The following is a 14,173-nucleotide window of genomic DNA, read 5'->3' on the forward strand; positions in this document are numbered from 1 at the left end:
CGACTTTGCCATTACTAAAAGCGTTAGGGAGATGCTTACATCCGTTAGATCCGATCAATGCGATCAGATGGATCCGATCAACGGTAAATGTAAATACAGTTTATAAGGCAATCGATAGGATATAAGTGCGTTAGTGCGTGTTATTAAAATTTTCCCATAAAGGATGAACACAAAATCTGACATTATGACAGTTGTACCCACTTTTTCTTCCCACACTCTCCCCTGCCAAAAAACCCAAACCACCATTGTTGTTGCTGGGTTATTACTAACTGATGTATCTGCAGTACATTTGCGATGTATATGTAGTATATTGGTGATGTACTTCTAGTGTATGACCATTGACCAATGTATATCAACTGTACAACCGATGGCCTCTGTTTTTTGGTAATTTTCCACGAAGTTTCACCACCAAATTAATCTTCTCCCCGTATAAAAACCTAACCAATCTAAGCTAACATCAACTCCATCAAATTACAAAACATGTGGCTAACAAATACTGCTTCTACAATTTGCGCCGAGATCATACGACTGATTAACATTCCTTGCCAAGGATGATGAATTGATGAATCGTCACACCGGACCGCGGCGGTTGACGAAGCTTCTCATAAGCTAGTCGGGTCAGTTTAGCTGATTATGTCGCCGGAAGCATTTTTTGTTAATTCATTTCTTAATAAAAAAATGATGTATCTCCAATAACTTTTTGATGTATCTGCAATTCAAGTTAGATGTACTTGTATGATATTTTATTTTTATTATCGTTTTTCGTAATCACTATGAAGAGGATAAATAATGAAGATGGAGGAGAGAAAGAAATTGGGGGTTGGTTGGGGTTGGCAGGGGGAAGATGGAAAAAACAATAAGGTCGAAGTCAGGTGGGTTTTTGGGTTTTTGGCCAGCTGGACATCACTACTAAGTTTGGTATGTATGACTGTACGAGTTTTAATGAAGCAGCCTAGCTGAGTCGTACGATCCATCTGATCTAAGGGTTCATATGACTTCTCACACTTCTCACAATAAGGTACTTTTCACCGGATCCCAACCTTCCGATCAGTTATATATATAATTATTATCCCTTCTATAAATTAAATTATAATTAGGAAATTTGGTGAAACACTACCTTTAAGTTTGGTGGTTTTGTGAATTGCTACCTTTTAAAAAGGAAATTACATTTTACTACCTTATAAGTTTGGTTTGTTTGACTAACACTACCATTTGCCGTTTTTTGTTAATGTTTTACGTCTTTGGACTCCACTACAACGGTTATTTAATATGGCAAATGCACAAAATGACAAATGAACGGAGATATTTAAAAGAATAGAAGAAATACACGACGGAAAACATTAACGAAAAACGTCAAATGGTAGTGTTAGTCAAACAAACCAAACTTATAAGGTAGTTAAATTAAAAAAAGTTTATATAAGGTAGCAATTCACAAAACCACCAAACTTAAAGGTAGTGTTTCACAAAATTTCCTTATAATTATAATAATTATTATCTTTTCAATTATTTTCTCATTTTAGTCATCACTCGCCGTAAAATACTATTTCATTGAAAATTTGAAAGAGAGTGTTAAGCCCTGTTCTGTTCACCTTATTTCTACTTATTTTAGGAAAAATAAGTTCAGATAAGTTTAGTTAAGTTCAGATAAGATAAGTTCAGGAAAAATAAGGGTTGGCCAAGCACCATTTATAACTAAAATAAGTTTTGGTAAGTTCTAATAAGTTCAGATAAGATAAGTCCAGGAAAAATAAGTGGAAATCAGGTGAATAGAACGCAGCATTAGGCCCTGTTCTGTTCACCTTATTTTCACTTATTTCAGGAAAAATAAGTTCAGTTCAGTTCAGATAAGATAAGTTCAGGAAAAATAAGGTTGGGCCAAGTACAATTTATAACTAAAATAAGTTTTGATATGTTCTAATAAGTTCAGATAAGTTCAGATAAGATAAGTTCAGGAAAAATAAGTGGAAATCAGGTGAATAGAACGCAGCCTTAGTATATAGAGTGTGTAGTATATACGGGGTTCGTACTTTACTAAAATAAACTTAATCTATCACCTATTTTTCACTTATTTCATTAGATTTATCCAAAATTTACTTTTTGTTTTATTGACGCGTTCTAATTATTATTTTTGTTTGTTTCTTGTTGGGGCTTCTCCTCTCCTTTTCACCAAAAAATAAAATAAAAATAAATCTTATTTAACAACAATTAATTTTCTTATTAATTTTACGTCTACATATATGGGTATTAGTCTCACGCGATGAGTGCAATATTATAAAAAATTGCTTCCATGTAAGAAGTATAAAAAATCAAAATGGTAGGTTAGATTGCACAATTGCTTCCATGTAAGAAAATAAGAGAGATTCTATGTGTGATTTGCATTAGTATTTCATCATTGGTTGTTTAACTTTAAAAAAACAATTTTTTAATTAATTCAACTAGTGTGTGGCCCGGACATTGCTCCGGGTTTTACTCTTAGTCGGGTTTATATTTTCTAAAAATGTGCCCAATTTTAAAAGATTGTATTTTACGTTTATATGTGAAAATATGACATACATTGTAGTTAGTTGAGATGGAAGGAAGTGAAACTTTTAATCCCTGAGGTTTGATGTTCGATCCTTGCTACATGCTTTTTTGGTTGTCAATAACATACCATGATGCTTATTAGTGGTGACATGGCGTAATACGGAGGGAGTATACGTGACACATATACGTTTTCACAAACGCCTTTTAATATATTAGTATATATTAAATGGTTAAGTTAATAGGGTATTATAGTGTATTTGATAGGGAAATATCAAAGAGTCATTTATGTTTATAATTCATAAATTCCCTTATAGAATAAAGATATATCGATATATGACAAAACTTGAAATAAGATCAACTACTTCAGCAGTTGAAAGCAAAAGATCACAATGAGAGTTTGGGGATTTTCTGTATTTTATTGAATGAATAACAATATTACAGCAATGAGTGCTTATATACAAGCTAGAATTCTAGAAACTTCTGTAAGTTGTTGTAACTAACTAATCATGATGTCAGCAGCTCAATAACAGAAAGTGCACCTAGGGTGCTGACTGTATGTTGACAGTGCATACAAAACGAGCTTGCAATGCTTCAAGCTGATATGCTGAAATGCTGATGCTGTAGGTCTTGCTTCATCTTATAAATAGAACAAGTATATAAATCATAATGTTAACATCCCCCTCAAGATGGAGGCTCACAAGCTCCAATCTTGGACAAGAGAGTCTGGAATTGCATAGAAGAGAGAGGTTTAGTAAAAATGTCAGCCAATTGTTGCTGTGTAGGTAGATAAGTGAGATGCAACAATCCCTCCAGGACTTTATGTCTTGTAAAATGGCAGTCTATCTCAATGTGTTTTGTTCTCTCATGGAACACTGGATTTTTGGCAATGTGTAAAGCTGATTGATTATCACAGTGCAAGGTGATTGGCTTTAGATCATAAACACCCAAATCTTCCAATAAATTGACTATCCAAGTAACCTCTGAAGCAACAGCTGCCATTGCCCTATATTCTGCTTCTGCTGAAGATTTAGAGACTGTTCCTTGCTTTTTAGACTTCCAAGACACTGGTGAACCACCAAGTAAGAGAATGTATCCAGTGATAGATCTTCTAGAATCTGGACAAGAAGCCCAATCTGAATCTGAGAATGCTTGTAAGCTAATATTGTTTGAACTTTTTAACAAAATCCCTTGACCTTCTGTGTGTGCTAGATATTTCAAAGTGTGATGCAAAGCTGCTACATGTGGCACTCTAGGACATTGCAAAAACTGACTCAGTGTTTGTACTGCATATGAGAGATCAGGTCTTGTGTGTGTTAAAAAGTTCAACTTTCTAACTAGTGATCTGTACTTTTCTGTGTCAGAATAAAGTTCCCCTTCTGTGTTACTCAGCTTGACATTTACTAGTAAAGGTGTAACTGCTCTTTTGGATACATCAAAACCACAGCATTCAATGAGTTCTTTGGTAAATTTCTTTTGGCTAAGAATTATTCCATCAGAGGTGTATCCTACTTCCATGCCAAGGAAATAGTTGAGAGTTCCTAAATCTTTGATGTTGAACTCCTGGTGTAAATAAGCCTTTAAAGATTGAAGCTTATCTGAATCAGTCTCTGTCAAGATTATGTCATCAACATAAACTGCTGCAATATTGATATGCCCATCTTACTTGTTTATAAACAAGCTGTAATCATGTTTAGACTGCAGAAACCCTTGTTTTTCTAAAGCAGTTAATAGCTTCTCATGCGACTGTCTTGAAGCTTGCTTCAACCCATATATAGATTTGATCAGCCTACACACTTTGTTGGTTGGATTATCAATTCCTTCTGGCACTTGCATGTACACTTCCTCCTTCAGATCTCCATGTAAAAAAGCATTGTTTACATCTAACTGAAAGAGGGGCCTGTTTCTACTTGCTGCAACTGCAAGAAGGCATCTAATGGTACTCATTTTAACAACTGGACTGAAAGTCTCCTCATAATCAATCCCATATTTTTTATTGTATCCTTTGGCCACTAATCTGGCTTTGCACCTTTCTAAAGCCCCAGTGGATTTCAGCTTCACTTTGAATACCCATTTATAACCAATAGCTCTTTTTCCTTTAGGTAGTTCCACTAATTCCCAGGTGTAATTTCTGTCTAATGCATCCAATTCTTTTGTCATTGCCTCAACCCATAGAGGGTGTTTAGCAGCTTCAGAATAAGATGAAGGTTCCTTGATGTCACAGACATGAGAAAGGAAATCTTGAAACTCTTCTGGAAAAGTAACATAGGAAACCAGATTGCACCAGTGTTGAGCAACTGGTATTGTGCCTAGATTTGAAGCAGTAAAACATTCATAAGCATCCAAATAGGTTGGAGGTTTGTGTGGTCTTGCAGATTGTCTGATGGTGGGATAAGGAAGAGATTCAGAAGTGGAACTAGAAGTGTATTCAGCAGATTGAGATGTTTCTGTACTATGTACAGAAGGAGGAGAAGATTGAGTGGATGAGTTTGTTGGAGAAGAAGAAGAAGAAGAAGAAGTTTCTGTACTATGTACAGAAGGAGAAGCAGATGTGGATGGTGATGGAGTGAAAGGTTCAGGTGACATATTAGCTTGTGGTGTTATGGAATGAGAAGGAAAAATGGTAGTGGGTGAAGAAAAATCTGGTGGATCAAAAAGTGTAGGGGATAAAAAAGTAGGAAGATAGATGGCATTGGTGTAAGGAGAGGTATTTGTGGATTTGTGTTTGTGATAAAGGTGGAATGGAAAGTGATTTTTATGAAAATGTATGTCTCTTGATACAAAGAACCTGCTTGTATCTATTTCCAGAACTTTGTACCCCTTCTGTGTTGTTGAGTAACCCATGAACACACAGGGAGTGGCCCTTGGGTTCAATTTTGTTCTCCCTACTTTGGTTGTGGACACATAACAAAGACATCCAAAAGTCCTCAAGTGTGAGAGGTTTGGAATTTGGTTAAACAACCGCTAGTAAGGAGATTCAAGGTCCAAAGATTGCAAAGGCATCCTGTTGATCAAATAAGCAGCACAAAGTATGCATTCTCCCCAAAATCTGTCTGGTACTTTGGACTGTATGTATAAGGCTCTTGCTGTTTCTAACAAGTGTTTATGCTTCCTTTCTACAACACCATTTTGTTGGGGTGTATGACTACAACTGGTTTGGATTAGAATACCTAACTTCAGATATAATTTCTTCATATCACCTTCACAAAGCTCTTTTGCATTGTCTGATCTAATACACTTAACCTTTACTCCAAACAGTGTTTCAACCATATTCAAGAAATTATTCATAACAGAAACACAATCACTTTTGTTTTTCAGAAAATGGATCCAAGTAAACCTGGTATAATCATCAACAATAGTCAAGAACTGAGTACAACCAGTAGGTGTTTTTACAGCATGTGGACCCCAAACATCTATGTGTATAAGATCAAAAGGTTTAGCTGACTTAATACTACTGTGAGGAAAACTCAACCTAGTTTGCTTTGCAGCAGGACACACTTGACAAATGGTGTCTTGTAAACAAGCAGTCACATCACAACTAGGATTTATTAGTTTCAATCTATTGAAAGGTAAGTGTCCAAGTCTTAAATGCCACAGTTTGGCATTATCTACTGTGGATGAACAAGCCACATTACAGATGTGTGTTTGGACAGGATTGGCTTTTTCAGACTCTTGTTCTCCCAATTTGTATAGACCTGACTTCATATCACCAAGAGGAATCAACCTCCCTTGCTGGAAGCAAACAAAACACTTATCATGAGTAAAATGAATCTCACATTGCAGATCTTGACACAACTTATGCACAGATATCAGATTATACTTAAAATCTGGAACATGTAAGACATTGTTCAAGATTATACCATCATTCAGTGTTACTGAACCTATGTGTTTTACTGCAATGTTACTCCCATCAGGTATAGTAATGTAAGTATTCTGGTTGTCAACATGCTTATAACATGAAAATTGGGATAAATCATGACAATAATGATCTGAAGCTCCACTGTCTAAAAGCCATTTAGATTTAGTGTGAGAGAGTAAACAAATATTACCTGCCATCATAGCCAGGTTAGGATTGGTATTAGCATTCTGTTGTTGTTGTTAAGACAACATATCCATAAGCTGCTGATATTGCTCCACTGTGATAGCTGGACTTGCTTCAGTTTGTGGCAACACTGGCACATTGTCATTAGAATTATCACCAAATGAGACTGATGCTACCTTATTGTCTCTAGCAGTCTTGTAACCAGGTGGATAACCATGAATCTTGAAGCATCTCTCGACACTGTGTCCCTGTGCTTGACAATGTGTGCAATAGTAGTTGGATCCTGGTCTACCAAATCTATTAGTTCCTCCAGATTTCTGAGAACCAGATTGATAACCTGTCTGAAAACCAGTTTTGTAAGTTTTGTTGCTAGAGTTCCAGTGATCTCCAGTAAACCTCCTTTTCTCTGCTGCAAAAGCTAGTGTTTCAACTTGATTACTAGCCTGAGAAACCTCCTTGTGCCTCTCTTCTTGAGCAAATAATCTGTAAGCTTCAGATACCTTGGGCAGACTTGGAACCATCAGTACATTTCCTCTAATAGTGGCAAAATGATCATTGAGTTTCATCATAAATTGCATCACCATTCTCTCCTGTTGCCTCTGAAAAAACTTCTTTGTCACATTACAAGTACAATTATTGCAAGTACAATATGGTAAAGGATTTGCTTCCTCAATTGCATCCCACACAGATTTGATTTCAGTGAAAAATTCAGATACAGATTTATCTCCTTGACTTATTTCAGCCAATTTTTGCTTAAGAGAATAAATCTGTGCTAGTGATGCAAAACCAAATCTATCTTCTAAATCAGTCCAAATGTCTCTTGCAGATTTCATAAACATAACACTTTTGGCTATTGTCTCATTCAGATTCCCTAAAATCAGTGAACACACCAGATCATTACATCTTTCCCAGGCCTTGTGCTCAGCTGTGCCAAAATCAGGTTTGATGAAACTACCATCAACAAAACCAATTTTGTTCTTAGCAGACAATGCAAGTAGCATTGATCTTTTCCAGCTAGTAAAACCTTCCTCACCATTGAATTTGAAAGAAACTAATTGCACTGAGTTTGCATCAGAAGGATGTATATAGTATATACTTGCTGGATCTTGATTTGGAGGTAACACAGTGTTGTTTCTCAGAGAATTATCAGTGTTGTAATCACCAGCAGCCATTATCAAATTTTGAATAGGATTTTGAAATCAAGAAATAGATTCAGCAAAGGAGAAGATCAGAACAATCGAAACACAAATGAATTTTGAAATTCTGTAGTTTTCATAATCAAACAAACACACACAGATTGATTTGGAGTAAAACAATTTTGCGGAATTTTCAGAAACAATTGAGCTAAGGATCTTTAATCCTGCTCTGATACCATGACAAAACTTGAAATAAGATCAACTACTTCAGCAGTTGAGAGCAAAAGATCACAATGAGAGTTTGGGGATTTTTTGTATTTTATTGAATGAATAACAATATTACAGCAATGAGTGCTTATATACAAGCTAGAATTCTAGAAACTTTTGTAAGTTGTTGTAACTAACTAATCATGATGTCAGCAGCTCAATAACAGAAAGTGCACCTAGGGTGCTGACTGTATGCTGACAGCGCATACAAAACGAGCTTGCAATGCTTCAAGCTGATATGCTGAAATGCTGATGCTATAGGTCTTGCTTCAGCTTATAAATAGAACAAGTATATAACTCATAATGTTAACAATATATGTACTGAATTTGCATTGGCAATCCAAGATGTATATTGAATTATTGAGTAGTATATGAACTAGTCTGATTGTATATAATGGGGATATATCAATAATTTTTGAAAGATTTCAGTAATAATATAACGTACAGTACGTGTGACATGTGACATACCGTATGGCGTTTCCTGGAGTGCGCAGCATGATGTTGCCTTGACATTGAGCATGACTGACCCGATGAACGTTTATGCATTTCGCTGTCTTGGGTGCGTTTGATTGTGTTTGTGGTGGTGATTGTTGGAGGGCGGTGTGCCCCATATTAGATACTTCCTCTGTTCTTATTTACATGACACAATGGGGTTTTAGACACTATTCACACAAACACCTTTGACTTTCTTTTGTGGTTTATACATAAGAAAAAACATAGTCGTGTGGGGTCTTATTAGATTCGTATCAATAAATATAATTTAAATATCAACTTTTTATAATTTTTTCCGATACACCATTAGAGATATTAATGTTTGAAATCGTGCATTGGCAAACGTGCCTAAATAATTGTGTCATTTAAAAAAGAACGGAGGAAGTATGTTTTTATAAAAACATATTACCCCATTAAACGATAAAATAGGTACTTCGTATAAAAGAATTAAAATAAGTGTCATTTTTCAAGAACATATGCCATTTTTAAAAACATATGCCATTTTGGAAAATTTGATGTCATTTTTCAAAAACCGATGCCATTTTTCAAAAACGGATGCCATTTTCCAAAAGAAAATTGATTTTGTCCTTTACCGTTTGTCTTTAGCCTATTTTATCGTTTAGTGGGGTGATATGTTTTTACAAAAACATATCTGATATGGATTTATACTTCCTCGTGATTGTTGAGCTTACAAAACACAAAGTAGAGTATTAATGAATGGTTAACGACGATGTACACAAACAGACAGAGAAAGACAAGTGATGTAGAGAGTGACTCTACAGTACGTGTGGTGTTGGTCGTGTCACCAGTCTTGTCATAGTACATACCAGTACACCATAATTGGTGTCGTGGTTGTAAGAATAGTGACTTGTAATGAATGAATAAACTTATTTCAATCCAGTCGTGGTGCGTATGAACATTACCCTAAAGTTGAATTTGTCAATCAATTTCCAGATTTACAAGATATCTATATTGTTGGTGTCGTACAAAAAGATAGATTGAAAACGAAAATGATCATTGTCCAAAACGAACCAGAGAATTTGCGTTTAGAGAGGGAAATGGAGATTGATAGTAATTTTCTGTGTCTTGTTAGGAAGAAACACTCACACTATAAACATGAATGCTGATCAATTGGTTGTTACAGAAAATATACGGTTACCAAAATGGTAAACTAGTCATTATACACAAGATTAAGCGGTAGCAAAAAAATCTCACACTCGTGCGCCCGACCCGCAAATACCACTACAAAAATGTGTATCTTTTATGACAACCTAATAACGACGGGTAAAAACGGGAACAACCGTCGCAAATGTGTTTTACGACGGGTTAACGACGGGATTTTTCATTAACGACGATCACCTTTTATGACGGGTTCGCGACGGAAAATCCCGTCGTTAATCAACAATTATTGACCTTTAGCGACGGAATTTCCGTCGTTAATAGTACAATTTCTTGTAGTGTACAGTGGCTTAGAGCCATCTCTCTTGTCTCCTAACAAACTTACTAATGGGGAAGAAGTATATAAAATAGGTGAATTTATCATTTTGTCAAAGTGGGACAAAGAGCTCTTTTTAATTCCTTTGAAGCAAAGCTCGCATGGAGGGAAACTCCAATAGTGGTACGGTGGTGGTGGTGATTTTACGTTGTCGAATCAAGGCTTGAATGAAGGGGCGTCATGTATGTGAAAGGAGTTACCCGTACATCCGGTTGAACTTTCCTAATCCTGCTAGAATGCTAGGTATATACAAACATATGGTCAAAGAAATAATTACTACTTCCTCCGTTTCAAAAAGATCTGTACAGTTACTATTTACACGAACTCCAGTGCAATATTTAACTACTAATATATTAAATTTCGTATGTGAAAAAATTATAAAAATTTGATATTCTGAAAATACAAGATCTTACATATAACGTTTTGATGTGTATAACAATGAAAATCTACGATCAAAGTTTTTATACTTTAAACACATTTTCCAAAGCGTAAAAAACTTTCAGAAACGGAGGTAGTATTACTCTAATGCCATTATTTGGATGGTCCACCAATAATTGGAGATGGAAATCACACATAAAGTAAACATAAATTTTTAATTTCCACATAAAATACATAATTTCTACACTCCCTTTCTTTCTTATGCGAGATGAAATATAGAAAACTATACCCTCACATACTGAAGTGTACCTACGTGAAATAAATCAGAGTAGCACAAACCTTAAGAGTGGCCATGTCAGATAGACCGACCTCTATTAGGAAATATGGTACGTAGACAAACATAAAGAAAATTACATAATTAAGCAAGAAATTAATGATACAAACCTTAATTAAATACATAGTAGTACTCTTTAATTAATCACTGTAAACAGAAACATTTGGGATTGGTTCAAATTCATCATCAAACACCTTCTTCTTAGATGCTAGTTCATCATCATGATGTTGTGAGTTGCAATCTGAATCCTTTTTGGATTTCAATTCTTTTAGATTGATCACATTATCATGGTAAACTGAGATATTAGGAATTGGATCGAAGTCTTTGATGAAATCCTTAATTGCTTCTCTCTGATTTATAAAATCTTTGATAGCTTCAGGCATTGGTTGCTCCTTCATCATTTCTCCCCAGTATGTTTCTGGGTCTTTTCTCCCTTCGATTTCGCTCGTGAACTGTTCATATATATATTCATGTTAGAAATATAAATAACTAGATTAATTTTCCCCTGCATGTATACACGGATATTTTAAAATTGTTATTTGACAATTTTTTATAAAATATTTATGTAACAAAAGAATTGTTTACAAATAAGTAGTGCGGAATACCAAAGATTTTGAAAGAGTAATAAAGATTAATTAGTTAAGCACTGAAACCAATTAGTTAAGCAAAGGAATTAATTAGTTAAGCAATTGAATCAATTAATGAAACAATGTAACCAATTAGTTAAGAAATGAAACCAATTAGTTAAGCAACCAAAGTGGTCTTTCCGGTAAGGCGGTCTTACACAAAAGTTGCCGAATAAAATTACGCCTGAAAATTTCACCAATTCTTAAATAGACATGGTCCACGCTAAATTTATTGTGGGTCATGCCTTAGAATAAAGTTAACAATTTGTTCCTAATTTATTTTGGAATTTTATTAGGATTATTATGAAAAAAAATATCAAATTGGTGTCGTCGATACATATTGTGCTTGAATAATGTGATTTTAAGTATAATGCACTTTTAAAAACATAGGGTTACTATGCTTCAAAAAAAGGTTACTATGTCTAAGAATTTTGGGGTTTAATTTATTATAGTTACTATATGGCAATAAAAGTCTATACGAGTGTACAATTGGTGCTAGATAAAACTATTGATTTTGGGTCAACACTAATATTATTGTGGATCAGGTCCGAGCAAGAATAATCTAGAAAATTTATACGGAGTATTGAAGATCAAATACATAGGGAATGATAAAATTTTAGTCAATTATACTAAATCTTCTTCATAAAAATTATTGAAAAAAATAATGACTAGTTAGAAAAAATTTGGATGGAAAATAAATTCATCAGAAAATGACATGTGTTATGTATTATGTCTATTTTAATATAAAGTAATAGATTGATTTGTACGAGAAAATAATGAGTATAATTAGTGACAATCACTAAATTAAGCGTAGCTAGTGTACAATAACAACGTGACAACCATGTTGATGAAGGGACTACACTGAGCTAGATATATCCAGATTCGTCGATAAGTTATTAAAAAAAATTAGATTTTGAATTCAAATAAAAATGAATAAATAGAAACGAGATAACACGATAACATGTACGTACACGTAGATTATGCATGCTTACCAAGACGAAAAAACAAAGTAGAGTGATGAAGAAGATTTTGATGTAGGATTCCATATCTGCAAAGTACTATAATAGAATATTGGTGTATTTTATTGCTTTAATTTGTGGAATTATAATGTTAAACCCTTGACCCTTTTTATAGAAGTTAAGGAAATAGAATGGCAAATAATGTAAAATATATTATCACATAATCACATTATTCATGCCAACAGACAATATTCTAAAAAAGTATGTTTTGATTATTTAGTGGGAGCCCATGACATATATAAAATTATAAAGCGGACTACCTAATTTCCATAAATGTTTCACTAATTTTACTAATTTTTAGTAATTATTTGTCTAATTAGCCAATCAATGATGTATACAATTATCTCTTCCATAAACATAAAAATAAGATCAACAAGTGTCACACATAATACCAAAAACATTAGTCTAGCTGTTGCAGGTATGGGCCTTTGAACCACAACAAAAAGTATTGTGCCGTTACCAAATAGTAGTATCAATAAGTTACCGTAGATGGCTAATCTTGTTCTACCTCTGTTTCAAAATGATTTTTACGATTATTATTTACACAAATATTAAGATAAAAAAGAAAAAATGTGTAAAAATATGGGTGGATATAATAAAAAAAATGGATAAAGTATGATAGATGGGTAAAAAAAATGTGGGTGTAAAAAAATGAATAAAGTAAGAGAAAGTGAGTGGAAAGTTGTAAAAATTGCGGAATAAAAGGGGTAAAATAGTAAATTTTCATGTCAAAAAATAGAATAAAGCAAATTGTAAACGGACAAAAGTAGAAAGTGTAAAGATCATTTTGAAACGGATGTACTCTGTAGTACATATTGTAATATTATCCATCGATGTATTCGAACAGATTAATGTGTATGGAAAGTTTGCAAAGAGAAAGCGATCAGGAGATTCATTTTTCCTTATACTTAGCTCGTAACAGAACTACGTAAAATAGTTACCTTATTTCCTTGATCGACGACCATGAATTTTTTGAATAATCTCTATTGTTGTATACTCAAGCTCGCCTGAAATGGGTGTAATGGCAGAGGAAAATGTAATAAAGTAATAATTCTGACTTTTATTTTGGTTTGGATTTGGGGTAAATAATTAGTGGGTAACTTATTACCCCTAAAATGGGGGTTAATTTCTATCCACCTCCTCCTAGGCTAATTAGAGGTTTCTTGTATAGCTGATATTACTTGACTTTTCATGCTAGTGCATGTTACTTATACATTGTTTTCGTTGTTACTTTTCTTGTTTTATTACATTTTCTTTAATTTCATGTTAGAGGTTCTTTGTATATATTGATGTTACTTTATTTTCTATGCCGATGTTACTTTATATTCTTTGCTGATGTTACTTTATATTTTTGTTGATGTTATTTTATTGTATGGGTTTTAAACACGTTGGGCTTATTTATAAGTGTGAACATGTCACACCATCAAGTTTTTTTTTGTGAAAAAAGCATGAATAAAAAGGGCTAAGTTCCGACATTATGTCTATTACAATCCGCTAATAATAAGTTCAAACAATAACTAGGGGAATAGACAGATAACTAGTTACATTGACTTCAAAATGAATACTCCTCGCCTTTCATGCAAGAGCATCAACAGTCTTGTTTCTGTCTCAACCGATGTGGAGCAATCTAACGTCTTGGAAAGACTGGAATAACTCCCTACATTGATATACAATACCAAAATACATGTCAGTTTCAATTTCATTTCGTTCGATGAGATCAATAGCTCTTTTACCATCTGTCAAGATGATGATGTTGTTGTAGTTCTCCTTTATTGCGCACAACATTACTTCTTTAATCCCAACCAGTTCCGCTTGGAGAGAGTTAAGAGTATAAGTTTGTCTTTGAAATCCTTGTAGCCAATCA

The 14,173-nt window shown here is 34.1% G+C and overlaps 1 protein-coding gene across 2 annotated transcripts; it reads right to left on the bottom strand.

Moving 5' to 3' along the window:
• Positions 1-10,519: 10,519 nt before the first annotated feature.
• Positions 10,520-12,441, bottom strand: LOC110799272 (organ-specific protein S2). 2 transcript variants are annotated; one of them, XM_022004503.2, is made up of 2 exons: positions 12,283-12,441; positions 10,520-11,116 (listed from the first exon to the last, which is right to left on the bottom strand). In XM_022004503.2, the coding sequence occupies exons 1-2, from the start codon at positions 12,334-12,336 to the stop codon at positions 10,805-10,807; spliced, it is 366 nt and encodes a 121-aa protein (XP_021860195.1). In that variant the 5' UTR covers positions 12,337-12,441; the 3' UTR covers positions 10,520-10,804. The 2 variants fall into 2 exon arrangements, with proteins under 2 accessions (XP_021860195.1, XP_021860194.1); XM_022004502.2 differs by having other exon boundaries at positions 12,262-12,402.
• Between the last annotated feature and the right edge of the window lie 1,732 nt (positions 12,442-14,173).

Source organism: Spinacia oleracea, chromosome 4 (assembly GCF_020520425.1).
Source record: "Spinacia oleracea cultivar Varoflay chromosome 4, BTI_SOV_V1, whole genome shotgun sequence".
Classification (NCBI taxonomy): Eukaryota; Viridiplantae; Streptophyta; class Magnoliopsida; order Caryophyllales; family Amaranthaceae; genus Spinacia; species Spinacia oleracea.